The sequence below is a fragment of the Mchenga conophoros genome, linkage group LG23, assembly GCF_057382185.1.
Source record: "Mchenga conophoros isolate Kocher_MC1m ecotype Shallow Benthic linkage group LG23, M_conophoros_male_GT1.1, whole genome shotgun sequence".
Lineage (NCBI taxonomy): Eukaryota > Metazoa > Chordata > Actinopteri > Cichliformes > Cichlidae > Mchenga > Mchenga conophoros.
In genome coordinates, this window is record NC_140547.1 from 31,601,762 (window position 1) to 31,628,153 (window position 26,392).

Here is a 26,392-nt window from a genome sequence, read left to right on the forward strand (position 1 = left end):
TCTAGTGGATTGAGGAATTTCCCTGCGAATCTTGTTGACTGTGCACAGGATGGTGGTTTTCCGTCTAAGAAGTTTTTGCGCAAGTGAAAGCGATGTGAAAAAATTGTCCGTGGTAACATTTCTGCCCTTGTCTAGGAATGGTTCCATCAGCCTCATTACTACAGTTTCAGAAAGTCTCTCCCCAGTGGGACGATTGGGGTCCTTGCCAAGATATGGGAAGACATTGCAAATGTACTTGGATTTTAGGTCGCAAGCCACCCAAAACTTGATCCCAAACTTGTCAGGTTTACTTGCAATATACTGCAGGAAACAGCACCGAGTCTTTGATGGGAAAAGCTGTTCATCAACGGTGATATGTAGACCAGGGTTGTAGCATGTGATGCAGTTGGTGACAAATGATCCCCACACACTGGAAATTGCAGCGAACTTATCAGTCTTTGCTCGATCACTGCGGGTGGACTTGTCATCAAAGCGTAGGTGTTTCATGATGTCTTGGAAGCGCTTTCGTGCAAGGACAAATGCAAGCACAATCATGCCACTGTGCGATGTGTTCACTGCTACAGATACACATGTGGTAAATGCAGACTACAGATACCATGGCAGTGCCAGGATTGTGAGTGATTGCTGAAAATGTTGAAATGTACTCACTCACTTTTTATTATTATTTGTAAATATGTGTACAAATGGTTGGTTTTTTGTACTGTTTTTATCAATAAATCTCAGCAACAAAGGACATACACCCATGTGTGTTGATTTCTCCCTAAGATGGCAAACTGAAACACTCCAAGTTTCCTTGTGGCTCAGGAAACTAACCACTCCAAGTTGGTGACTTTTGGAGATTTATTTCCCTGGATGATTGAGAATGCATCAAGACGAACACAAAAGGAAGTTCACAGCTTTTAGCAGCCCCCCCCCCCCTCTCATTCACACACCCCCACTCCCCTCCAGAATTCTCAGGTAACAACCTAATTTACATATGAATGACTAGCCAATTTAGCTTCCACTTGGCTGAAGCTAAACCCTAGCTAAACACCTACCAGCCATTTGGCTGGAAGGCGGGTTTTAAAGGTAGAAAAGCCAAATGGCTGCTCTCTGGGACTCTAAGTGTTGGGTGATGGGAAGCTATGCTAAGGTTAACTAGCCTATAGCCTACATTTTGCTCTCTGCAAAAGACAAAGTAACTTAAGCGTACCATATAACTCCCACAAGTACATTCAGTTCGACACAACTACACACCTTTTTAACCTAACATTAAGGTTGCTTTGTCAACAGCCTATTGTCTAAATTACTGAGCTAACAGAGCTACGTAAACAGAGCGAACATGAGAGCACCCGACTGCAGACGTCATTAATGCAGCGCAATGGAATAAACTCCCAATCTCTGTGAAAGTGATAAACTGTGTCCAGAACCAAGTTAAAATACGAAAAAAATCTATTCAATAATAATAGTGATGCAGTTTAGCCTTTTTTATGGCGTTATTTTTGTGCCACTATTCTGAGTGCACGTAAAAAAAAGTTTGCACAAAATTCATTGTTGAGTGCAAAAAATGTATATATTATCCATACACACACAATAGGAGCCCCACTCGCTCAGTTTTTGCATTTGCGCTTGTTCGCAATGTGTTGCTTGCGCTCTCAACATTTCTGCCCGTGCGCACTCAACTCTTTCTGTACACCGTTATATTTGTGCCACAAAACCAGCCAATCACAGACTTGGATGCAAAAAAAATCTGATTGGCTGCTTTGGTCTCCAATCTGCTTGAAATGACAAAATGCAATATCCCAGAATCCATTTCATCCAAAACTCAAATGAGGCAGTGACAGAGGAACACAGAGTGGCAGAGTTTGAAATATTACTCTTTCTGGGTCACAAAATAAACTTTTAAGATATTTTCATTCGAGAATGTTGCTGTGTAAACTTCAAATATCTGCTTGATTTATCAAGACATCACATAAGGGCTCTAACGTTTTCGGAGATGCCTGTTACCCACCAGCTGACCGCATAGCTGGACTGGCCATTAGGCATACTTTTTTATTTTTATGTTTGCTTGTTTTTGTAACGGTATAAACAACGAAAGGTGGTGGATTAACCAATTTAGCTAGAATTTAAAAAAAGACACAAAGCTGGAGTTATTCTGTGTTTTTGCTGCACAAATGCCTCTTCTTCTCTCATTCTCTCCCCCTCCCTCTCCTGTTGCTACTTCAATCATGAAACCGATCAATGATCAGCTGATATGCTTTTCTGCCACAAGTCCCGTGTCTCTTGTTTGTTTATCACCCACTTTGCGACAGAAAGAGGAAACCAGCGGATGTTGCGCTAAACAACAGCAGCAAGCTTGATAAGCTGTTGTTAGAATTTATTTAATATTACTTTCTAGTATCAGCTGTTTGCTGGAGCCACAGCTGTAAAAACTGCTGGTCATGATATCAGTTTGGATATGTGGTGAGAGGGAAACATGAAGGTGATACAAATCATACATATATACCAACAAGACAGTGTACATCACTGTGACAACAGTGTTTGTTTTAGTTCAAAGGCTTTATGGTTTTTCCTATAATACCTGGTGGTGTAGTCGGCTATTTTTTGTCAGTCCAGCCTTATATATTATGTTTAACCCGAGTAGGGTTTGAAAACGATGTGCCACGCCTTTTGCAAATATGTGATGTCTTGTTAATCGAGCAGATATTTGAAGTTTACACAGCACCATTCTCGAATGAAAATATCTTAAAAGTTTATTTTGTGACCCAGAAAGAGTAATATTTCAAACTCCGCCACTCTGTGTTCCTCTGCCACTGCCTCATTTGAGTTTTGGACGAAATGGATTCTGGGATATTGCATTTCGTCATTTCAAGCTGATTGGAGACCAAAGCAGCCAATCAGATTTTTTTTGCATCCAAGTCTGTGATTGGCTGGTTTTGTAGCACAAATATAACGTGTTGAGCGCGCACGGGCAGAAATGTTGAGAGCGCAAGCAACACATTGCGAACAAGCACAAATGCAAAAACTGAGCAAGTGGGGCTCCTATTGTGTGTGTGTGTGTATGGATAATAGCAAACACTGAAATACATTTTTGTACTCACCAATGAATTTTGTTCACTCAAATTTAGCTTTTCTTGGCTCAAAATAAATTTCTCCTCAAAATGCAACACATTGACCTGCCATTTTTTTTTTAATGTGCGCTCAATTTTTTTTTACGTGCGCTCAGAATAGTGGCAGAAAAATAACGCCAAATTTTTTTCGCTCAGCCGAGCCTCTCTGTTGCTGTTTTGAGCAGCCCGTGTCAGTCACCTCTTTCACATGTCACTCACTCATCCACTCATGCACTGTGGTCTCATAAGGAAACTCAGCTTTTTGATATAAACTTTTCCCTTCTTCCTGAATACAAATATTTTTTTAAAGTATTTGTTCGAAATAAGTATTCGTAAAAAAAACCCACGTTATTTGTGCCCCTCCGAATACTGTATTCGGGTTCGGCTCCACCCCTAATTTGACCACAGTTAATTTGCATGAATGTTGATTTTCGATGTGCTGCTTGGATATGATGCTTAGCAATAGTGGTGACTCTTAAAGCTAGTCAGTGAGAACCCGGTGAGAATTGATAACAAATTTGAAACTGGTAATGGCTTCAGCACCCCTGCACCTTGCCCACTTGGATGTTAAAGGTGAGTAAGCAGCACACTCAAGGACATTTAAATCTGTTAACAGTATTGTCCTATGTCTGTTTCTCCGTCTTTGACCTCAGGAGCACCATGTTTTTGGCCCGAAAGGGAGACATACAGTAAAGACAACCCTGCGCTACCAATAGATTACTACCTATTGCTTGCATGACATGTGTGATAAATAAATAATAAATTCATGGTAACAGAAGTGGTAAAGGTATTAAGTCTGTGAAAGAACAGTCAAAAATCTGTCTTAACACATTAATAATGGTGAAGACAAAAACATTCTTTGGAATTTGATTATTAAGCTGTTAGCTAAGCAAGCACCCCATAATATGAGCAATCCACTTACCAGTCACTTCAGTCGTTTACACCTTGCTGGAACAGTGTTACACTCCGTCTTACCTTCAGAACTGCCCTAATTCCTTGTGATTGAAAAGATTCCTCAGGGTGTTTGGTCCATATTGACACAGTAGATGGTGGAAGCAGCCATAAGAAGATGACTACATTGTGGCCATAAAAAGATGAACACAGTACTCAGGTTTGCTCTGGCAGTTGAGTGATCCTAAATTTGTACCAAGGGACACAAAGTGGCAAAGGCACTATGGATCCATACTTTCATGTTTATGTCTAATTCTGACACTACCATCCAAACGTTAGAGCAGATCAATCAAGATTTATCAGACCAGTCAATGTTTTTTCCAGTCTTTGTTGTCCAATTTTGGCGAGCCCATGTGAAATTTAGCCTTTGTATCCTGTTTTAATTGACCAGAGTAGCACCGGGTGTGGTCCCCAAACCCAGTTCTGAGGCTGGGTTTGGGGATGTTCTGCATTGTTACATTGTGTTTTGATATTTGAGCTACTGTTTTCTTTTAATTCCAACAGTTTTCACAGACACGATTATCCTTATATTTTCTTCACATATTAAGATTTTGAAGTGGGTGTAAAATGTACAGCTTTTACGAGCTCACACAAATCAAGCATTATTACAGATTAAACCACTTCTTCATGCTTTTCATTGTGCTGACTGTTTTTCTATTCATTTTTTAAAAATGGTTTTGCAGGTTGGACTGTTCCTTGGAAAAAATAAGCTCTCTAGATGTGTCATTTTATGTTCTAGTTCAGTATTATAAGAATTACAATACGGTGATAATTAGTTTTAATACTTAAATACTTTTAAAGTGTTTTTGTCTGAATATTTTTTATATAATTTTACTTAATTAACCTTTAAATACAAATGTTTCGCAGCATTTACCGGTGCATGTTTACATGAATAAAGAATCCAGATCCTTCCTCAACCACATATCTATACATTTCTATGAAGTTCATCTTTGTAATATAAAACAGGACTGAAGCTGAAAAAACAGTGACTGAAAACTTTATTTTGCAGAGCAGAATATTAATATAATGACAATCATAAGCTAGATGTGCTTTCCATAGGTCTACCTGAGATTGAGCGTTTTTGTGTTCGTGTTAAAAATATAGAAAATAATTTAAAATTGTAAATTGTAAAATTGAATTTCTTCTTTTGTGTAATGTAAATTATACGGAAGAGTATTTTATATGTTTTGTGTCTTTGCCTTACATTCACAAAAAGTAAAAAAGAAAAACTTAAATATAGTTTTGACAATACATCATGCAAAGCAGAATGGCTTTCAATTCCTCCTGTGTATGGCTTTGTTTACAGCATGCAGGGAGCGACATGGAGCAGACTCTCATTCATCTGCTTGTCTTTTCTTACTGAAAAGAAAGAAAATTACAATCACGGCAATGCTCAGTCAATAAAAAAGACCTTTAACCTCTAGCATTTGCCAAATCAGCCATGATGATTTGATGTTACCTTTCCCCTGAAGGCTTGGAGGTCATGACCCAGAGTAAATATTCCTTGGCGGCCATGGAATCCAGTACCTTGTTCACATCGCTGGTGAAGCTTCCATCTACGTGCCTCTTGCTGAATGTTTCACCCCATCTTTCCATTTCAGATCTGAGTATGTACACAGGCACACAATGTAAACACTGCCCCCTAATGGTCAGTAACCCCACAGTACGGAAACCTGACAATTTAGCTGTAAAATTTGATCTGCACTGGAGAAATCATCAGTTTTTCATATGATTATTTTCATCATAAGTGAAAAGATTGTTCTGGTGTAATCATTTCCTAACTGCTTCATTGTCTCTTTGCATGGTTCATGTCTCATTGCACAGTGTGAGTAAGATATGATCAACACAGTGGAAAAGTTCAAGTGATTTATTTTGGCACAATCACAAGAAACACTAAGGGAAAAAAGCAGTGGAAAGGGGGAAAAAGGTTGAAGAAGCAAGAAGAATCAGCTGATTAGCTCGAGTTCTCTGTTTTGCTCTCCCCATCATGGTGGAATCAGACACAAGCAGGCCATTTTAGAAGGTTTGGGTATTGTAGGAGGAGATACACGTGAAGAAAAGAAGGGCGGCCTACTCTCTTCGGACTTGTCCAGACTTGAGGTTGGCAACAAAGTCTTTGATTGCCTGGTCTTTGAGGAAGGAGCTTACATCACTGGTGAAGGTGCCATCTGCATGTCGCTTCTCGCCAGCACTAAAAAACACAGACACGGACCACTTGATATGTCTTTTTTATACTAATGGAACATGTGAGTCAATTATAAAGGCGCTTTCTTATTTGAGGTACCTTATATTTACACTCTAGTGCTTTTAAATGTAAGATTTTACATTTACAAGTATAAAAGATCAACTCACTAAAGACTGGCTCTGAATTCCTCACAAAATGTGTGGCTTGCTGGGCACATGTGTCAGATGCTTTGGAAATAACCTGTTTAAGGCCAATGGACAGGCAAATAGAGAAATACTTCTTTTTATTATTATTCTTATGACCCCTCTGATATATCTGCAGAGGCTTTAGAAGGGCCAGGCCCCTAGTTTGAGAGCCAAAATGCATATAAATACATGAGATGTTAGGCTGCTTTTCTTGCATACTCCTTTACTGCTGCTACTTTAAGCACTATGTTGTATTACGTGTTTCACTTGTACAATTGAACACTACTCTGCTAGTATCCTTGGCTACTTTAAAAGATCAGTTCTAGTGTCTTTTATCACAAATTTCACACTGTTTTCACACTGACCCGCTCCTCTTGTTGTTCATCAGCCACCGAACAAAGTCCTGTGCTTTCCTGTCCTCCAGATATTTACTGTAGTCATTTGAGAAAGTTCCCTCTGAATGTCTCTTCATGCTCGACAACTCCACAGGCTCATCATTTAATGTGTTGTCTGATTCAAAACTGCAAGGAAGAGCAAAGTAGGTACCACTGAAGTGTTTTCCATAGCATATCATATTTCTACATATCTATATAAATCTCTAGGAACACTAGGAGTATAAAAAAGAGAAGTAAAAGAAAGGGGAACCGAAAGGAAGCACTTTGTTCTTAAACTTAGCATTGTCATATATAGTACATGTATCCTTTGTCCTTCCCTTTAATCCTACATTATGTATCACTTGTTTCAGGGTCACACTAAAAAGTTAATCAACCATAGGTTCTATGAGTCAGTATCAGGTCATGTAGGAATTTACACTACAATAAAAACAGTTTTTAATTGCATTTCAGCATAATCTTTAAAGCTTTTTCTTGTTTTTTAATACAGTTGGAGAGACTTTTTCTCATACGGAAAATATCTTCTAAAATATCTTTTAATTTCTTTTTGACGTATTTTATAGTTGACCTAGCTCTGAATTATGTTTCAATAGGCTCAGGATACTGGGGAGCTTCCCATAATGCACTAAGCATTTCTTTTCCCTCTCTGTTTTTTATACACCCCTACTGTTTAATCACTGTAGGGTCTTTACCTTACAGTATAACTATTGTTGTGAATCTGTGCTATATAGATCAAATTGAATGGAATTGTTCTTGTGATTTAGTCACAAGAGTAACACAAGGGTGCTAAAAACAGCTTTATCTTAAAGAAGCGTTTCGTTGTACCTTAAGCTGTCATCAGCATCATGCAGAGGAACCTGCCAACTGCTCTGGACAAAGCCGAGGACCAGGAGGATGCCAGCCAGGGAGTGAATGCTTTTCATGGTGGTGACCTGTAACAGGGGACAACACACACAAAAAAGAAATAAAACATTCAACCAAACAAAGAAACATTTCCCCCACCCAGAAAAAAAAACCAAGAAAAAAGAACTTGATGGCTAAAAGTAAAATACCTTCTCCACTGCAACAAGATACAACTCACCTTTTCTTCTTTCTTTCCAAACACCCGCTGTTAGTTCCACTGCTTATTGCTGGTGTCTGCATCTAACCACCCTCTCTCACTTTGCAGCCTTATATATTGAAAGAAGAGCTGCATAGGTGGGTCTTTTTTCCCACTCTTAGAGTAACAGTTCCACCTATTACTCTAAACCTATTAGACACACCCATTACACACGGGGCCTGTTGACTGAATAGATGAGCCGACCGTTTGCTCATGAAGGAAAGGTGCCAGTCAAGCGTGATGCCAGCTGGTCCTTCAGTGTTAAGGTCAAACAACCGCAGTTCATCCTGTCAAACAGAAAGTTGGGGAGATGCTTTAATGTGCTACTGTGTCATTGCGATCGGAAGCAATATTTGTGGCGTCATAACTGGATGGAGGTTGTGGAGTCTTCCGTTCAGAATCAAAAGATCGGAAATCTCTCTCTCCCCCCTTTTTTGCATCAGTTGCAGTTATCTCTGTTTAACCAAGCTGACTATTCAATAATAAATACACACATACAGGTGGGTGATGCTACATGACTGTCACACATAGACCAGATATTTAATTTGCTGGAAATTAAGGTTTATTAGTACAGGATCAGGGCTGGAACCTTTCACTTTGACACTAAATTTTGCTGACTTTTTTTGTGACATTGAATATTGATCATGAAATAACATTTTTTTTTAGAGCACTGACATCCAGAAATATTATTCAGGTGCTGGATTTAAACATAAGCTTAGTGACAGCCCTCTTCCCCATATTTAGATTTTCCTGGTGCTGTGGATCCACGGCTGGATCAGGAGGGGTCAAGGAATCCCAAAAAGGCGTTGAATGCACAACACTACTCAGTATCAACTGGGTCTATATAATGAAGGAGAAAATCAACAAGACTGTCTTCATATAGTGTCACAGATTTTTACAAAGGGACAAGAAAACTTCAGGTATTACTATTTCATCACCGGGACCTTTCCCCCCAAGAGTTCCGATACTACATGGAACCAACTGTTTGATATGACACATATTTAAACCAGATGTCTTTGACAAAAAACTCCCACTAACCCAGGTACACTAGTTTTCACCTGAGCTACACCCAACCCACTAATGACACCATACTTTAAATACCCCTTAAAATTGAAAGTGAAGCAAGAAGATATTTTTTTCCTCATTGTTAATTATTTATTACATTAGAAAAAACTCCATTAACAGTTTTACAAATGTCATAAAACTGTATCAAATACTTTGATGTGTCTATGCTTAATACAATGCTGTAGAAATTTTAAATGTCCAAGTAGTTCAGGTTCACTAAAATATTCCATTACACTCAGTTCCCATTTCATTCTTTGCATTATTATACTTTTTCTGCTGGCCTCTAAATGACATTTTAAACAATAAATGTACACTTAATATATTTCTAGAAAAATAATTTTTTTCACATATAGGTTTTACAAGGAACCATATCAGCTTTAATTCTTAAAGAGACAGATATTTTTAAAAGAACATATTACACACTTTTTGACTTACCATTATTTTATTAAATTACAACGTATCAGATTGTTTTTTGTACCCGATGAAGGTCAGTTGGACTGAAACGTTGTGGTTTAATAAAATAACACAGAGCAAGATGTTTGTTGTTAATTCAGAGCTTTTTTAAACTAAATGAACATATCTAAAACAAGCTCTCATAGACACAGAATAACATTAGAACTGGGACAGTTTTGCACCCATTAATTTTCCAATACTAAATGAGTTTACATGTATTTTTTTGCCTATCTTTATTCATAGAAAATAAAAACAATTTTTGGTTTTATGCAAAGCACCTGAGTAGAAAGTGAGTCATGTGGGTATAGACATGTTGATTGGCAGCACCAGCGAGCCCATGATCCTTGTCTGTGTACCACTGAAAGAAGAAAGCATTATATGTATGAGTGTTTCATGACATTGGTCCCACAATTGTCTGTTGCATTTCCCAAGTTGCTCACCATGGCCTCAAAGTCCACCTGCTCCTCAACCAGAGCTTCTGAGATCTCTGCTGCCTGCTGGAAATGGACATTGTCTAGAAAAACAAACCGAACAATAAGGCAGGGTTCCGTTGAAAGGTAACATAGTGGTATGATCATGGCCATTACTTTTGTCAGTGCTGATCAAGTTGCAAGTGTTGGATCTATTTATTTTACATCAGTCTGTATGAATTTGTTGATAATGATAAGTGCGGTATACTAATGGATTTTCTGCAATAGTATTGGCATTCAATTTAAAAAAGATGAAAAAAGTGTGCTTTACCAACCACATGTAGAAATTCAAACTAGTCTAGAACATTTCAGTTTAGTTTTCTATAACCACATTAATTTTGTTGCACTTTTCCAACGTCAGGAGATGGCTATGAGGAATGCATCTAAAACCTCCTGTTTGAAAAGGCAGGGCTGCAAATGTATTCTATCACAGCGAATGAAAAATAAACTCTCACACTTATTGTTATTATGTTTTAGGCTTATGTTGCCCCCCAAAATTATAAAATAATAAACAGACACAAACATAGAGGCCTTGTGTTGCTCACCATCGGCTGTTCCATGAACAAGAAGATACTGCACTGAATGGAAGTTCCTGGCCCTGCCAGTTACTGTTGTGTTCTGCACACAGTCAGATTTAATTTTTATGCGTCAACAAAGACAATCGCACAGCTGAAAATAAAGGACAGAGAACTTGATATTCCTGGCTGTGAAACTTACATCGTAACCTTCAGAATTCTGTGAAGGCAATTTCATGTAACGCTCTGTGTAGATGGAATCTGGTACAAATAGACAGATAGTTGCAGATGTTATTATTTCATATCATTAATGGGATTGTAAAAAGTGACAGCAAAAGAAATACCATAATAGCGCCATTTGGAGACTGGAGCAACTGCCATTCCACACTTGAAAACTCCACTGCCAGATCCCAAGACCATGGATGTGACATATCCTCCGTAGGACTGTTGAATATAAAAAACTCATTACTGCAGATCATCTATTGTCTTGAGTACATGCCAAACACATTGACTTGTGAGTGAAACATTAACTTGCACTAAAACATTCTCAATGTGTTTAACCGTTGTGGCGTTTTTGTTTAACACAAAGTCTTCACTACTTACCCATCCCCAAATAGCAACTCTGTCTTTGTCAATGAATCCCATTTTGATGAATTCCCTTGAAAAAAAAGAGATATGAATTTAATATGGATAAGGGGATGACAAGAACTTCTGCTGATCATTGCCATCATTGACTCGTGATATTTCCGCTACACTAAGTTTCTCTCTAAATGGGAGTCACAGAAACAAGTAAAATCCAGTTTTATCAAACTTGCTGGAGCAAAGAAGGAACCTGTTTGTTTGAGATGCACTGACTTGTCTAAACTCCTCCTCACTTTCCTTACCTGGCTGCTGTTATCTGATCTTCCACCTCTTTGGTTCCCAGGCTTTTGTAAATTTCATACATTAACTTGTCGCCCTGGTAACCGCTCCCTCTTCCGTCAAAGCTAGCAACAATGATTTTCTCAGTGCTTGCCAGGTAGGTGGACCAGTTTACCCTGTAGACGTAGTTTACTTTCTGACTGCATGGACCTGCGTACCTGGAACATCAAGCACATTCAGAATGAGTTTTTTGGCCCTACTTTAAAAAGTCTTTTCGTTTTATTTTTTAAATGAACTCTTACACATCGATCAGTAAAGGGTACTTCTTGGACTCGTCAAAGCCTGGAGGCAAAATCATCTGGTACCAGAGATCTGTCAAAAATATGAACATAAAAAGAGTAGTAGGTATAAGACATGTAGTAAAATAAATAATGAAACAATGTACAAATAATAATTTCATGCTGGTCAGAATTGAACCCATGGTACTGCATTTCAGCCACAGAACATTAGGATGCCTGCTCAACCAGAGAGCTACATTATTTTTCATAATTGTTTTTTTTTTCATGACAGTTTTCCAATGGGCCACCTTCAGGGAAGGTTTACCTGCTTAAACCTTCTATCGTGCAAGCTGATGTCCTCTATGTTGACTGGTATTTGGACATCCACTGCTTTTTATTCAAAATGCCAAATTATTCTTTTTGTTTCCAAATTTTGCTAATGGCAGATCATATTTAAAACATGCCTGTCTTTTCCAATAATAAATATAAACAAGTATTAGTGAATGTCATTAATGTAAAAGATATTGCATATATCAGTGCCAGTATCTACCTATTGATCCATTCTCTTCCGTTTATACTTAGCAGAGTTGCAGGGGGGGCTAGAGTCTATCCCAGCTACCATAGGGTGACCCTCAACAGATTGCCAGTCTGTTGCAGGGCTAGCAACAGACTGGCATCTAACACAGAGAGAACATACAAACTCCACATAGAAATGCCCTGGGCAGATTGTGGCCTCGGGATCTTCTGGCTGTGAAGCAACAGTGCTAACCACTGCTACTACTATGAATGCTACTACGCATGAAACCCCAGTGCAAGGGGTTACACAAAGAGGATGTGGGACCCATGGAATCTCCGATACCCAGCATCCAAACTGACGGCGAAACAACTAGTAGCTCGGTGTTCCAGCATTCGGAAGAAGGAACTGCTATCACAGCTGGAGATCATTGAGGTACAACAGAAATGCTATGGCAAGGGGGAGCCAGGATGATACGTCATATCATCACCCCCACCTGAGATTGGGTACCAAGCCCCAAATATGATGGAACAACGGGCGTTGAGTGCGAGAGCAGCTGATCTGAAATGTAAGATCATGGTGAAACTGGAAACCTGGACCCTTCCTAGCCAGTTACCAAGACTATGTGAAGTACCCCCTTGAAGGTCTACTAAAAGATGTGAATGCAGCAACAATCCCTACTGCAACCATCAACGAAACCAACCAGCTGATATACACCATGAAACGAGTGATCATGGGGATCCATGGCTACACTGTAAAAAAAAATTGTAATATAAAAGTATTTTGCTGTGTATTTTACAGTTTTTTACTGTTTTTCTAGAATATCATTAAATTTACATAAATAGACTGTCATGTTACATTTCAAATGAAAAATAACATAAAATCACTGTAAATGTAATAAAACATAATTTTCTTGTTTTTAAATATATTTGTCTGTACATATGCATATTTAGATTGTTAAAATACATTCACAAATGTATCATAATTTCACAAAATATTTGTCTGTTATTTGAAAGATTGAACTGTTAAATTCAAATGTAATACTATGGAAAGATATATAAAATGATTCTTATAAACTTTTTTTCACATTAAATAATGTTATTTAGGGCGATCGTGGCTCAAGAGTTGGCAGTTCGTCTTGTAATCAGAGGTTGCCAGTTCGAGCCCCGGCTCAGACAGTCTCGGTCGTTGTGTCCTTGGGCAAGACACTTCACCTACCACCGACTGGTGATGGCCAGAGGCGCCAATGGCGCGATATGGCAGCCTTGCTTCTGTCAGTCTGTCCCAGGGTAGCTGTGGCTACAACTGTAGCTGCCTTCACCAGTGTGTGAATGTGAGAGTGAATGAATAGTAGAATTGTAAAGCACTTTGAGGGTCTCGAAAAGTGCTATATAAATGCAATCCATTATTATTTAAACCAACTGTTAACTGTATATTTCTGTACATTTAAGTATTATTATTCATATTGCCGCATTCATTGACCTTGTTTATAGGTAATTTCATTGTTTAATCACATTAAAAGGTTCCTAATTTAATGTTTAAAAGCACTTGAAAAAGGCAAAATCCCATGTAAAATTAGGGCAACAAACTGTATTGTCATTACTGAAAATAACCGTATTTTTATGAGAAAGTTATTATCTGTTATTTTATGGTATTATTTTGGCGCACCGGCTGCCGGAATATTACTGTTTTTTCAGGATTTAATTTTTACAGTGTACAAGATGATGGAGAAGGACACTAGAGGCCAAGATCATGGTAGCACGGAGGTGCTATGAAGAAAGGGTTGCTTAATAAATATAGCAGGCTGCCCCTACCTGAGGTCATGGAAACTACCAAGCAAAGACTCACAGACACTTGAAGAGATGCTGGCCAAAGGAGGCAATAGAAGCCACTGACATAAAGATCAGGAAGCTTGCAACCATGCCTGGAGGGTTTCACCCCAAGTCCAGCATCCTAAGGCTGTACGCTAAGTGGTAGGAAGGAGGTTGGGGACAAGTGAGTGTCAGCACCACAGTCCAGGATGAAACAATGAACATCCACATCAGGAAGATGGCTCGAACCGACCACATGCTCAGTGAATACCTCAGGTAGCAGAAACCCAAGAAAGAGGAGCAAGAGGAGGAACCATCATGTAAGGAGAAGCCCCTGCATGGTATGTACCAGCGGCAGATAGAGGAGGTGGCTGACATCCAGAAATCCTACCAGTGGCTGCTGGACAAAGCTGGACTGAAAGACAGCACAGAGGCACTAATCATGGCAGCACAGGAACAAGCTCTGAGCACAAGATCCATATAGGCTGGGGTCTATCACACCAGGCAAGACCCCAGGTGCAGGCTGTGTAAAGATGCTCCTGAGACAATCCAGCACATAACAGCAGGGTGCAAGATGCTAGCAGGCAGAGGATACATGGAACGCCATATCCAAGTGGCCGGCACAGTATACAGAAACATCTGTGCAGAATATGGCCTGGAAGCCCTGAGGTCAAAATAGGAGACACCCCCTAGGGTGGTGGAGAATGACCAAACTAAGATCCTGTGGGACAAGATACAGACGGACAAAATGGCAGTGGCTAACCAACTGGACATAGTAGTGGTGGACAAGCAGAGGAAGACGGCTGTAGTGATAGAGCTAGCGATACAGAATGACAGCAACATCAGGAAGAAGGAAGATGAGAAGCTGGAGAAGTACCAAGCGCTCAGAGAAGAGCTTGAAAAGATGTGCAGGGTGAAGGTAACAGTGGTAATTGGAGCGCTTGGTGCAGTGACCCCCCAAGCTAGGCAAGTGGCTCCAGCAGATCCCAGGACCAACATCTGAGATCTGTTTCTGCGAACATCAAAAAAATAAATAAATAAACATACTAGATTTGTAATTGACCCAGATACTCTAATGAGAGGGATTTTAAGAATTTTATCTCATGTTTAAAAACATCTACAGTGTAGTGGGGTTGAGGTTTAAAATGGGCAAAGCCAACTGCATATGGTTCAAGATTATGCTTATCCGTTGCCATTGACAAAATATTCTGGCAATGTAAAAAAAAACAAAAGCTTTCTGCAGGGTCGTTGTTTATTATTGCTATTGGATTATCGTTAGAGAGTATAGTCAAAAATGTTATCAGCTCAAAATGAAACTGATGGGGAAAGTCTTAAAGGAAAAATGATCATTTCTGCATTCACTTACTGTATTCGCCCAATTTGATGGTGCCTTGACGCATGGTTGGCATTTGAATACCAGAAATCATGCTCACAAATTCCTTGTTGTCTTCCAAAACTCTTTGCTCTACAAATGTACAAATACAAGAAAGTTATTGGAATACTTTTTTTTTTCTGGACTGCAGAACCAGTTGCATACTGTAACTTACCTCTGTTGTTTATGTTATCCATGAGAGAATAGAAAGGAGTGCCAGGACCTTTGAGTAAGGAATATGATGATATAATTAACTCAAATGATCCAAAAACTCTAGAGAGAATAAGAGGTAGGTTTTTACGAATCAGAAAGAGAATAAAACTGACCACTGCAGCTCATGCGGTAATAGGAGGCATTGTGGCTGAAGTAAGCGGAGTTATACCAACAGTTTTCACGTAGATTACACGTCAGACACTTGGTTTCTTGTTGTGTCCGCCTAAAACACATAAAAATGCCCACATAGCAATTCTTATTGAATTTCTTAATGAAAGATAAAGGATAAAACATGAAAATCATTATTCTTACTTGTAAACGTTTCTTCCTCCTGGCTTGCCACCCTCTTCATTACTTGAAAAATATCTGAGGAGTAATCGGTAAGAATGAGTGAGGCAGGAGTTTTAAGAATGTAGCAAAGTAGGAATAAAGCTTGAAGGACACTAGTATGGAGACTTTGGAATTCTTAATTATAATCAGTGGCAATCAGACAATACCAAAACCTACATGGCCCCATGTAAAAAAGTGATTGCCCTCTAAACCGAATAATTGGTTTGGCCACCCTTATCAGCAAAAACTGCAATCAAGCATTTGCGATAATTGGCAGTGAGTCTTTTACAGCACTGCGGAGGAATTTTGGCCCACTCATCTTTGTAGAATTGTTGTAATTCAGCCACATTAGAGGGTTTTCAGATATGAACCACCTTTTTAAGATCACGCCACAGCATGTCAATCTGAGTCAGGTCAGGACTTTGACTAGGCCACTCCAAAGTCTTCATTTAGTTTTTCCTTCAGAGGTGAACTTGCTGGTGTGTTTTGGATCATCAAGATGATTTTTTTTTTCCAAAATTGACACGAGCCTTTATCTTCCTTTTTCCTAGCAGCGGTTTTTGTCTCAGAATTCTCCAGGCCATTTTGTGTCTTTCGTATTGTGGAGTCACAAACACTGATTGTACCTTTATTAAGTTAGGCCTGTAGTTATTTGGATGTTTTTCTGGGGTCTTTTGTGACCTCTTGGCTCAGTCACTGCTGTGCTCTTAGGATCATTTTGGTCAGCCAGCCACTCCTGGAAAGGTTCTCCCATGTCCCATGTTTTTGCCATTTGTGGATAATGGGTCTCACTGTTGTTTTGCTAGAGTCCCGCAGCTTTAGAAATGGCTTTATAACCTTTCCAGACTGAGAGATTTGTTTCTCATTTGTTCCTGAATTTTCTTGGATGGCAGCATGATGTCTGGCTTTTGATGATCTTTTGTCCAACTCCTTTTTGTCAGGCAGGTCCTGTTTATGTGATTTCTTGATTGAGAACAGGTGTGACAGTAATCAGACCTGTGTGTGGCTAGAGAAATTGAATTGAGCTATCCAAAGATGTGATACACCACAGTTAATTTATGCTATAACAGAGGGGGCTAACCACTTTTTCCACATAGGGCCATTTATATTTTGTCTACGGAGTCCTGCACTTGAGTTCTCACTCTGCCTGCCACACAGCTAGCTGATGACCAAAAACAAAATTTGAAGACACCGTGTGCATCTATTACATTAACTGCAAGCAATTAAATGAATAGATTGGGGATGTCAAACTCATTTTACATTGCAGGCCACATACAGCTCACTTTAATCTTAAGTAAGCCAGACCAATTAAACTACATGATAAATGAGCAAAATTACAGACAAAGTTGTGGGTAAAAACAGCAACTTTTCTGATATATAACTGTTTAATTGTTGGTGGTGGCAGTATTGGTACTGGTTATGATGATAGTGGTGGTGGGGAAGGGGAGGTCTGTATCAATAGGAAATGCTGCAAAACTTGTGAAAAGACAGTTAAAACTTCAGTGCACTCTTTTAAAATTTCTAAAGCTTTTCAGTGGGCCGGATTTCGTCTGTGGCAGGTTGATTCTGGCCCCCGGGCCTTATGTTTGACAACCCTGTAGGAGATGATTTGACTTACACACTATCTGTTGTGACTTTCAGAATGTCAATAACTTCCCATTCTCCAGAAGTGATGGCTGTAGCCTTGCCCTGCATGAATACAGAATATGTGTGGGTGGTTAACATGTCACAAAAAATGATTCATAAAGATTCATAAAAGATATTGTGCAAGACAAAAGAAAGACTAGCCATCAAAAATATTTCAGTACTCATACACCCACCCCAACCACATGATGGATGTGCTTGTATTGCTGGGTGTCACTCATGAGCAGGTAATAGCTGTTCTTATCTGTGGCAAAAACTGGTTCTGATGGAGAGAACTAAAGAACAAGCGTGTTATTATTTATTCTTTTATGCCTTTTCTGTGCAATTCATTCATGTCAGCACACATTTAATTTTAATATTAATTTTATTTCAGTACCCTGAAATAAATGGTTGTAAGCAAATGTTATCCAACAGTCAGTAGGGAACTATTTTCTGCAGTGGATTAATACACATACAGTGTTCTACTGAGTGTTTCTGCAGCACTGTCTGTTGACAGTCAGACAGTCAGAGCAACAGCGTGACTCACTTTGATGTAAGCACAATACTCGTCATTGTGGGAGTGAGTCTTTCCATGGAATGTATTACTTTAAAACATTTACATATTTAATACCTATTTAACATTTAACAGTGTAGTGACCATACCCGTCCAATCCAGCCAGTGCTTGCCACCTCCAGATGCTGTGAAAAGATGTTAAAACTTGTGTTTATTGTCGTTCTAAGCTACAGTTTAGAGTACAACACAGCAGCCTTATCGGCTCAGCAGCTTTAAACCCAGAGAGCACAAAGAGACATTGTGACTGGGAACTGAATTTTGAAACTCTTTAGCCAACAAATTAGGAAAATCTCTAAATGGCAGGGTTGCTCTTTCACATTTTTACATAAATGGAAATAATTAGCAGCCCTTTAGCTAAGTGGAATGCCACAAGAAACTCTGCTGCACCAAGTTAACACTTTCGACTAGCTTTTGTCACGGTTTATATGAAGATATTCCAGAATAGATTTTTAGATCTTTAAAAGTTTATTTTATCCACATGTATTACACTGCAGCATTTACATACATGACTGTATTTAGTATATAAGCCTGGACTACAGAAAATATTTTTGGACTAGATTTTTTCCTTATAAGACTAGGGATATAGGATGGAAGATGCATTCCAGATCATATTCTACTTCAGTTGTGCAAATTTCCAGTGGATTTGACATACATAACCATTGAGCTCTAAGCTATTTAGAGTAAATCTAGGGATATATTGAACAAATAGTCTTTTGTCCATACTTTAGATAAAAAGATCAATTTTTTATGTGATTTAACATGAAGCATGTCAAAAAACTCTAGTCTCAGTCAGCAAAATCTTAGCGGTTTTCACAAAGTTATGGACTCAAAGGTAGGAAAAAGTACTGGTTTATACATTTTTGTTTTACCTCATAAGTATTCCATGTGAATCCATTAAAGCTGTAGATCTGAAGGATGAGATGGTTTTGTACTCTCTTTAGCCACTGGACAGCTAGACGCTCATCACTCACCCAGGTTACAGTAGACAAGTAGTGCTCACTGAAGTGAAACAAAAAGAACAGTTAAAGTTCAACATTTTGTTTTTGGATATTTGTGGAAGAAATGATATATTAGAAAGTGTTAGATTACACTGAGCCAAATGAGTCTGGAACAACAACTTCAGAGATTTTTGTTGCATTGTCAGTGTCCACGACAAATAGCTTCACTGTGGGATTGGGAGTTCCTGGCTGCAAAGACAAAAGAATATAAGATAACAGACAAAAGCCAACACTGATTACTGATGTATGTCTTCAACAAAACAGCAAATGTGCTACCTTTGGATATGGAATAGAAACAGTGCTGGGGTACTGGTTTTCACCATACCACGAGTATTCAATAGTGTGGACCCCGGTGTCATTAAACTCAGCGTAAGCCAAGTTCTTTCCTCCAGGTGACCACCAGAGACCTTGGTTGGATGAGAACATTTCCTCTGGAACGATGAACGTATGAAGCTGTGTTAGAAGATCTTTTACAGCTTATGGAGTAGTAAAGCAGCATGGTTTCATGTTGTCACAGTACAATAGATCGATAGATCGATATGTGTTTGGGGTTTTTTTACACTCCTTGAAATGTGACTGTAAAAACACAAACATTCTTCTAAATGAATGGGAACATTTGAGGCCTGCTGCTGTCTTAGAAAATCTAAGACAGAAGAGAAATGACTGATATTATAGTGTAAACATATTTTTTTAAAGTACAGACATATTAGCAAAACATCCTTTGTATGCATTCTACTGTACAGTAATTAGTCAAAATCATCAATTACATTATAATAAAATATCTGTCATGAAACGCTGTGTGGCAGGCAGGAGTAGGACCCAAGATGCAGGCACTCAGACTCGAAGGATGAACTCAAAAAACTCAGCTTTATTTGCTGACAGGGGAAAGCATACAAAACTGAACTGGGAAATATAAGCTTACACTTGACGGCGAGGCACACGAGGAAACACACAGTTTGAGGGACAACGCAACACTGACTCAGAGAAACACAGGGTTTAAATACACTGGGAAGTAACGAGGGGAATGAGACACATAAGGAGGGCACAGCTGGGAGAAATCAGGACTGACGAGACAAGCAAAGCAGGACGCATTCACATAAGACACGGACCTTCAAAGTAAAACAGGAAGTATGACACAGAGACGCGAACTTGACACGGTGGAGACAGCAACTAAGAAACACAGAGACATAAACCATAAGGCAGAGGACTCTAAGAACCGAAAGACACAGAGGGAAACTCAAACATGCAGACACAGACATACACAGAACAGAGGGGACACAGAGAAACACGAAGGGCAAGGGATCGAAACTAGAAACCATAGAATAACTCACACAAGTACAAAAATACAAAAATCACAAAGAACTAAACATGCTGGGTCAGGAGACCCAGGGCCCTGACAATATCATTCAAACCAGAAGGGCACTCGGTCTAAGACCATACCACTACAGTGCTCAAAGACCAGCGTTGCTCCTTTGTCCTTGCTCTGCATTTCCACTTCATTAATAATTAAAAAAGTTTGACAATAAAAAAACAGAGACTGTTCACCTACAAAATAAAAATCTCTCCTTTTGAAATGTGTTGGTCTCAGCAGTAAGGCACAACTTTTACTTTAAAGATGAATGTTCTACATTTCTGGTCTTTGTTATAGTTTAATACTGCTCGGTGGTTGGTTACAGAGTGTTTGCTAACAAAGTTTGTATCTTCCACTGCAAACTACTGTATAGGTAGTTGCATAATATGCTAGTAATCAAAGCAATCACAAGGAGGTTGTTGGTGCAGCAACCTATTTAGAACGGATTTAAAAAACATTTCACCCAAACAATGGAAGCATCACACTAGCCAGCAAACACCTCTCCATCTGAGTTTTTGCTTTTCTCACCAAAAGATTCCAGTGAGTTCACAACTGATCTGAGGCCTAAACTTTGTATGATATCTAAATGCTAGTCAAGTATGACATCCTTTTTATTACTAATTGTGGCGGTGGCGTAGTCTGTGCCGCTGCTGCAGGGGAGGCGTGATGAGCTGATGCAGTTTCGGTGTGCCAGCCTGTATTTTCCCACAGCGGCGCCACAGACCACGCCCCACCACACCCCACCACACTAATGTTGTCTTTTTGTGCTTGAATAATGTCTTTATGTACCTGTATTTATCATATGGTATGGTCTAATATTAATATAAAATGGTTTATTTACATGTGATATTAAAATTTCAAATGTCTGTATCAGGATACGTATAGAGTTGATCAGGGTCTCTTCCTGGAGACACAGCTACTTGTGTAACAGTAAGAAGCAAGTTTCCTCATGCAAACACTGAACGTAAATGACTCATATATCTTCCACTTACCCTCATAAACCCAGTCTGGGATTCCATTTAAAATCTTATTTTCCTCGCCATTGAATGTGACTTGTTGTGATGTAGAGTTGGGGCTGGTCTTTATATACACATTATTGTTCCAAACAAAGGCCTAGAAAAACAAATAAACAAAAGTCAAGAGACAAAACCCAAATATATGGATGGATGGGAGGACTTCGAAAAGGTTGTACATGATAATCTTTTACCCACTTCAAAACAGAAGTGTCATTCAAAATTAAGCCTGCAATCATCTGTCTTTCCCTGAACTTACCAGTTTGTTCCCTTCAGGGGCCCAGGCAAAGTACTGGACTTTATCAGGAATGTCAGAGGGTGTGATAAATGTGCTGAAACAGATTTAAGCATACATTTTACGAGGTGCCTGTAACTGAAGTTGTGAATTATGTCGGTGATATAAATATATATTTAAATAGAGGAAGCCAAAACCTTCTTTGTAGTTGAAAAAAAAAGTTACTCACTCTGACTCCCGGTCATAAAGTGAATATGAAGCTGTAAATGAATGTCTCCACAGCTAATGGGACAAAAACAAAGTAAGGTAGTTTATCATTTAAAAACTTTGAATATAAATCAGTTTAGAAATGAATCAGATGTGAATAAAGGTACTTTACCTTGGAGTAGTTGCTCATGAATGCAACGTATCGGCGGTCAGCTGACAGCTGGTAATCATAGGCATTTTTGTCTATCTGTTTGTTGAACAGAGAGATTGTAAGCATTTCATAGACACCTCCTCAAAGTCTTGCATACAAACAACACAGCATCTGTATGGAAGCTGTGTGCTATAAGCTTTAAAAGAAGGCTATGGATGCACATGAGAAGGATGTCTTACAAATCTGTCTTTGCTCAAGAAGTCTGATATCTTGTCTGTTGCGACGTCATAGAGGAACACTGAGCCTTCTGACGTATGCAGATATTCATGATCTATGGTGGAAGATGAGAAAGATGAAAGCACACCCTTAAATATTCTACTTACAAGGGAAAATGTGTGTTAAAGAAGAGAGTTACTAAATGACTGATTACTGTGATAAAAGGCAGTTGACACAGTCATATAGATGACAATCTCAATATGGACCAAAGTTTTCTCATGATTGTTAAATTGAAAAAACTGCTACTACTACTTTATGGAAATGAACTTTAACTTGCTGTAGTGCTCTAATCTAGCTATAGCTACTACTTGATTTATTCACATGCTACAGTTATGCTTAAACATACCCAAATGTATGGGTTAGAATTAGGGTTAGACCCTATGGTAGGTTAGCTCTGAGAGGGTTAAAACCACTGGTACCAAAATCATAGTAGCACCAGATTTAGCACCAGGGGTTAGTTATCCATTGGGAACATGAATGCAAAAGTATGAAAAAGTGCTTGTGATCCATGTAGATGCATGGACAAAACCAGCTTGATATTTCAGAGAAAAAAGGTGCTGTTCTGGTTTCAGAACAAGTGAATTAGGCAGGTCAGAGCTGTCCTTATTAATATTACTGCATTCTAGGTTATTTGGTTCCATATACTGGGTAACTAAATACGTGCCAATAATTTCATGTGCCTCAGTGAGTCAGTAACACAAAGTGGATTTTTGGAGATATAAATTATCCTGTCTGATAACATATTTACAGTCCGGGAGACAATAACTCAGTGTCATCATGCCCCACACTTTCTTTCTTTCTTTTTTTAAAAATACAGGTTAATTACATCACCCACCAGAAATCCACCTCATGTTGTAGGATTTGGGTTTCAGTGAGCTGTTGAAGACGTCCTCAAGGGTGAAAGATCTAATGCTGGCCTCGTCGTTCTTTTCTGAAACACGTGTTTGGAAAGCACTTGAAGATCACATGTTACAGATATAATATCTAGCCCCCCCCTCCCACACACACACACACACACACACTCACATTATGATGCTCAGCAATGAGATAAGCTAAGAGCTGTAGAGGCTGTAACTGATAACGGCAAGTGGGATGTCGCTTACGTTAATGTGTAATAATGGAAATTGTCAAAGTGGGTACAGAATGGGCTTGGATTTAAAGGTATGCATATGGGGTGTCAGAGAAACGTCATTGCGACTTTAATCACACTTATAAATGTGACTTCGCTCGTTTCTTAGGTGGCAACGTGACTCCCGATGAGCTAAATGTTTTCTTTCAGTGTTTTTAGAGAAGTGTTAAGTGACAACGGTCCAAACAACGCGCAATGACGCGCGCATAAAATACTTTCTGACAAATGTGTTTAACGGTAAAGCAGAGATGACGCCAGTGTGTGAAGCATTTAATAACAAAGACTCACCATTAAGAAATATAGCCGTGGGGACCGCTATCAAAACGACGACCACAGCTGCCCCAAAAATTCCGAGGAGCACCTTGGCAATGGAAACCTGTTCGAAGGGACAAAAGTCAGAAAGTGCAAACGGTTCCGTGTGAAGCATTCCATACGCATAACAACGACGTGTGAGTATTAACAAACCACCACCAACCATTGTTTCTGGCCGTAAAGTGAAGTATACAACCGATATCGCTCCGAATCACAACTTCATCGATCCAGTGCCACACGCGCAGAGAGCAACAAAGTTATGTGACACATTGGTTTGTTGTTAAATATTATCTCAGCTCAAGTTTCAAAGGTGACACAGAAAATGTTCAGCGGAGTAAAGTTCGTCAGGTTTTATGATGCACAACAGTTTTGAGGAAGTATGTTATCCAGCTGTTCCCCAATTTGTCCGCTATTCAGAAAATTGTTCCTCTTATTCAGCATGTGGAGCAAAATGCCATTTCACTTAAATATAAGAACACATATCGTGTCTGTAAACACTTTTTGTTTTGTTCAAGGCTGCAATTATCAGTTTAGTCTGTTACTCTGTTTTGCAATTGCCTGAAATGACAAAATTAATATCTTGTTTGATTAGTTATTTTCCTGTTCATACAGAAAGAGAAAATTATGCTTGTTAGACAGGGACGTTTGCCAGGAAAAAAGGAAAAAACGGATTAACGGTTTACAACTATGACTAAACAGAGTGTAGAAATAAATATTAAATAACGTCATTTTACCTCTCAGGACCTGGCGTCCACATATGTGGACATCACATTTTGGGTTGTCTAGACCAAAATACAAAATTTTGCTCTACAAGGGCCCAATATCCACATACGAAGACAGTATACTACCACTGTTCTATCGAAATTTAAAACGAATGTCCTCATATGTGGATATCATTTTTCCCAGAAACAAAAATCAGGTAAAAAGATAATACTTTGTTTTTACATTCATCAGGTCCCAATCAGCCCAAATAGCAAAGAGAAATTAAAAATGCATGCCATGAAAGAGTTAGGAGGTTAAAGAAAACGGATTATTTTCATATATTATGAACTACAAAAGATGATCACATAGCACCCAATATATATTAATTCCTGCAATTGTGTTATTAAATACGATTTAATACTGTGAAGGCTATTAAAAAAAACAAAAAAGCTTAAGCCAAACTGTACTTGAGCATCCTTATTATGTGCCAAAATCTATTAAAAATATTTCACTGCTTTGATAGCCAGATAGTCACCATTGCTATCACTGGCTATGCTGCTATTGTGGCTAACTCAGTCAAGCTAAGTTGTAGCATTATATATGCAGTCCTGAGAGTTCATTCATAAAAATCAAACAAACACAAGCTATTCATATTGAACCACCATCCTGTATGACAAGGAATAACTTTTTGTTAGCTCTCATATTGCACTGCATATGCTGTCCACCACTTTACATGACTGTCAAAATTATGTCTTAGATGCATCCACCATATAGTCCCTTCTGTGGTGCATGGTAAGAGTCCCCAAGCCGTATGCAATGCAATAAGTACGGAGGAATGAAAAAGTTATTTAAAAAAAGTGATTTTACATTCTCTGCTCAGATGTATTTTTCTAACAGCTGTACAAATAACACTATTTATTCTATATATGTACACACACACACACGTATATATATATATATATTTTCTTTTTTTTCAGTCAGTGTGACTCTCAGAAATACAAGTTTAGGGTTTTTTTTAGACATTATTTCCACTGACTGTGCAAGTCTTCCTCTTTGCACACGACACTGACCAGTCTGAAAATGCTAAGAGCCCATTAAAGGCTTAACAAATATAAAGCTGTGCCTTTATGAGGAATAGACATCATATTCTGCACTTATTTTCCTCATACCGGACATCCTCAGCAAACAAATAGACAGTGGATGTCTTCCCTAATGCAGCATGGCTTGTTTGAAGAGTGTTACTTCACAGATGCCTCCATTTAGCTGACACTCAGCCTGACTAAAATCGTTTATAGGTGTCACTTTATACGCATTTAGTCTTATTGGACAGATATAGCTTTGACGTATGAAGGCAGAGAGTGAGGAAAGAAAACATGACAGATATAGAGCAAAGTTTGAACCGCTGGTCATCTGAATCTATGTACAGTTGTGTACTGGTGGATTTATAATCTAATGCAGGATTTTGATACATGGAAATATTGCAATGTCTTGACATAACAACCATTTTTCAGTTTAAAGAAAAGTGAATAAAAACAGAGAAAACAGGAAGTCATTAATGTAAGATAAACACTGTCACCGAGTCAGATTATTTTTTCAACTCTCTTTCAACTCTGCCCTGTGTTAAATAAAAATTTGTTATATAGGGCATGAGACATTTCTTTGGAGGGTGATTGTGCTTGACCGCAACCAGCCTTCTAATAAAAGTGTGCCGTCTCAGGGATAAATTGAGAAGCTGGGCCTTGACTTAAACAGATTCTTTGCTTCAGGTTGAATAGCCTTGAAATTTGGGAGTTGTTTGGAGGAACTGTGAGGAAATCACTGCTGTTGGAAATAAGCCAGTGAACATTTTGTAAACATCCTCACTGCACTGACGTATCAACTTAATCAGGGCTGCCCAATCCCAGTCCTCGAGAGCTACTATCCTGCAGCTTTTAGATGCATCCCTACTCCAACACAGCTGAATCAAATGGTTTGATTACCTCTTCAGCATGCCATCATGTTTGGCAAAGGCCTGATAACAAGCCATTCATTTGATTCG

The 26,392-nt window shown here is 38.8% G+C and overlaps 2 protein-coding genes across 4 annotated transcripts; both read right to left on the reverse strand.

The window, feature by feature from the left end:
- Positions 1 to 5,036: 5,036 nt before the first annotated feature.
- Positions 5,037 to 8,096, reverse strand: LOC146547624 (glucagon-1-like). The gene is made up of 6 exons (XM_085264810.1): positions 7,884 to 8,096; positions 7,628 to 7,734; positions 6,776 to 6,931; positions 6,115 to 6,231; positions 5,500 to 5,643; positions 5,037 to 5,399 (listed from the first exon to the last, which is right to left on the reverse strand). Exons 2-6 carry the CDS (start codon positions 7,723 to 7,725, stop codon positions 5,375 to 5,377), a joined length of 540 nt encoding a protein of 179 aa, XP_085120936.1. The 5' UTR covers positions 7,726 to 7,734; positions 7,884 to 8,096; the 3' UTR covers positions 5,037 to 5,374.
- Position 8,097: 1 nt separating this feature from the next.
- On the reverse strand, positions 8,098 to 24,025 carry LOC146547625 (dipeptidyl peptidase 4-like). Of its 3 annotated transcripts, none has more exons than XM_085264809.1 (26): positions 23,629 to 23,767; positions 23,047 to 23,142; positions 22,175 to 22,266; positions 21,957 to 22,031; positions 21,807 to 21,859; positions 21,602 to 21,674; positions 21,322 to 21,442; positions 19,255 to 19,409; positions 19,070 to 19,167; positions 18,850 to 18,979; positions 18,070 to 18,105; positions 17,604 to 17,702; positions 17,402 to 17,472; positions 15,766 to 15,819; positions 15,567 to 15,676; positions 15,416 to 15,463; positions 15,235 to 15,333; positions 11,568 to 11,637; positions 11,289 to 11,483; positions 11,008 to 11,062; positions 10,749 to 10,848; positions 10,607 to 10,665; positions 10,435 to 10,507; positions 9,860 to 9,933; positions 9,698 to 9,777; positions 8,098 to 8,188 (listed from the first exon to the last, which is right to left on the reverse strand). In XM_085264809.1, the coding sequence occupies exons 1-26, from the start codon at positions 23,765 to 23,767 to the stop codon at positions 8,113 to 8,115; spliced, it is 2,331 nt and encodes a 776-aa protein (XP_085120935.1). In that variant the 3' UTR covers positions 8,098 to 8,112. The 3 variants fall into 3 exon arrangements, with proteins under 3 accessions (XP_085120935.1, XP_085120934.1, XP_085120933.1); XM_085264808.1 differs by lacking the exon at positions 8,098 to 8,188 and adding an exon at positions 23,816 to 24,025 and having other exon boundaries at positions 9,018 to 9,777; positions 23,629 to 23,716; XM_085264807.1 differs by lacking the exon at positions 8,098 to 8,188 and having other exon boundaries at positions 9,018 to 9,777.
- Between the last annotated feature and the right edge of the window lie 2,367 nt (positions 24,026 to 26,392).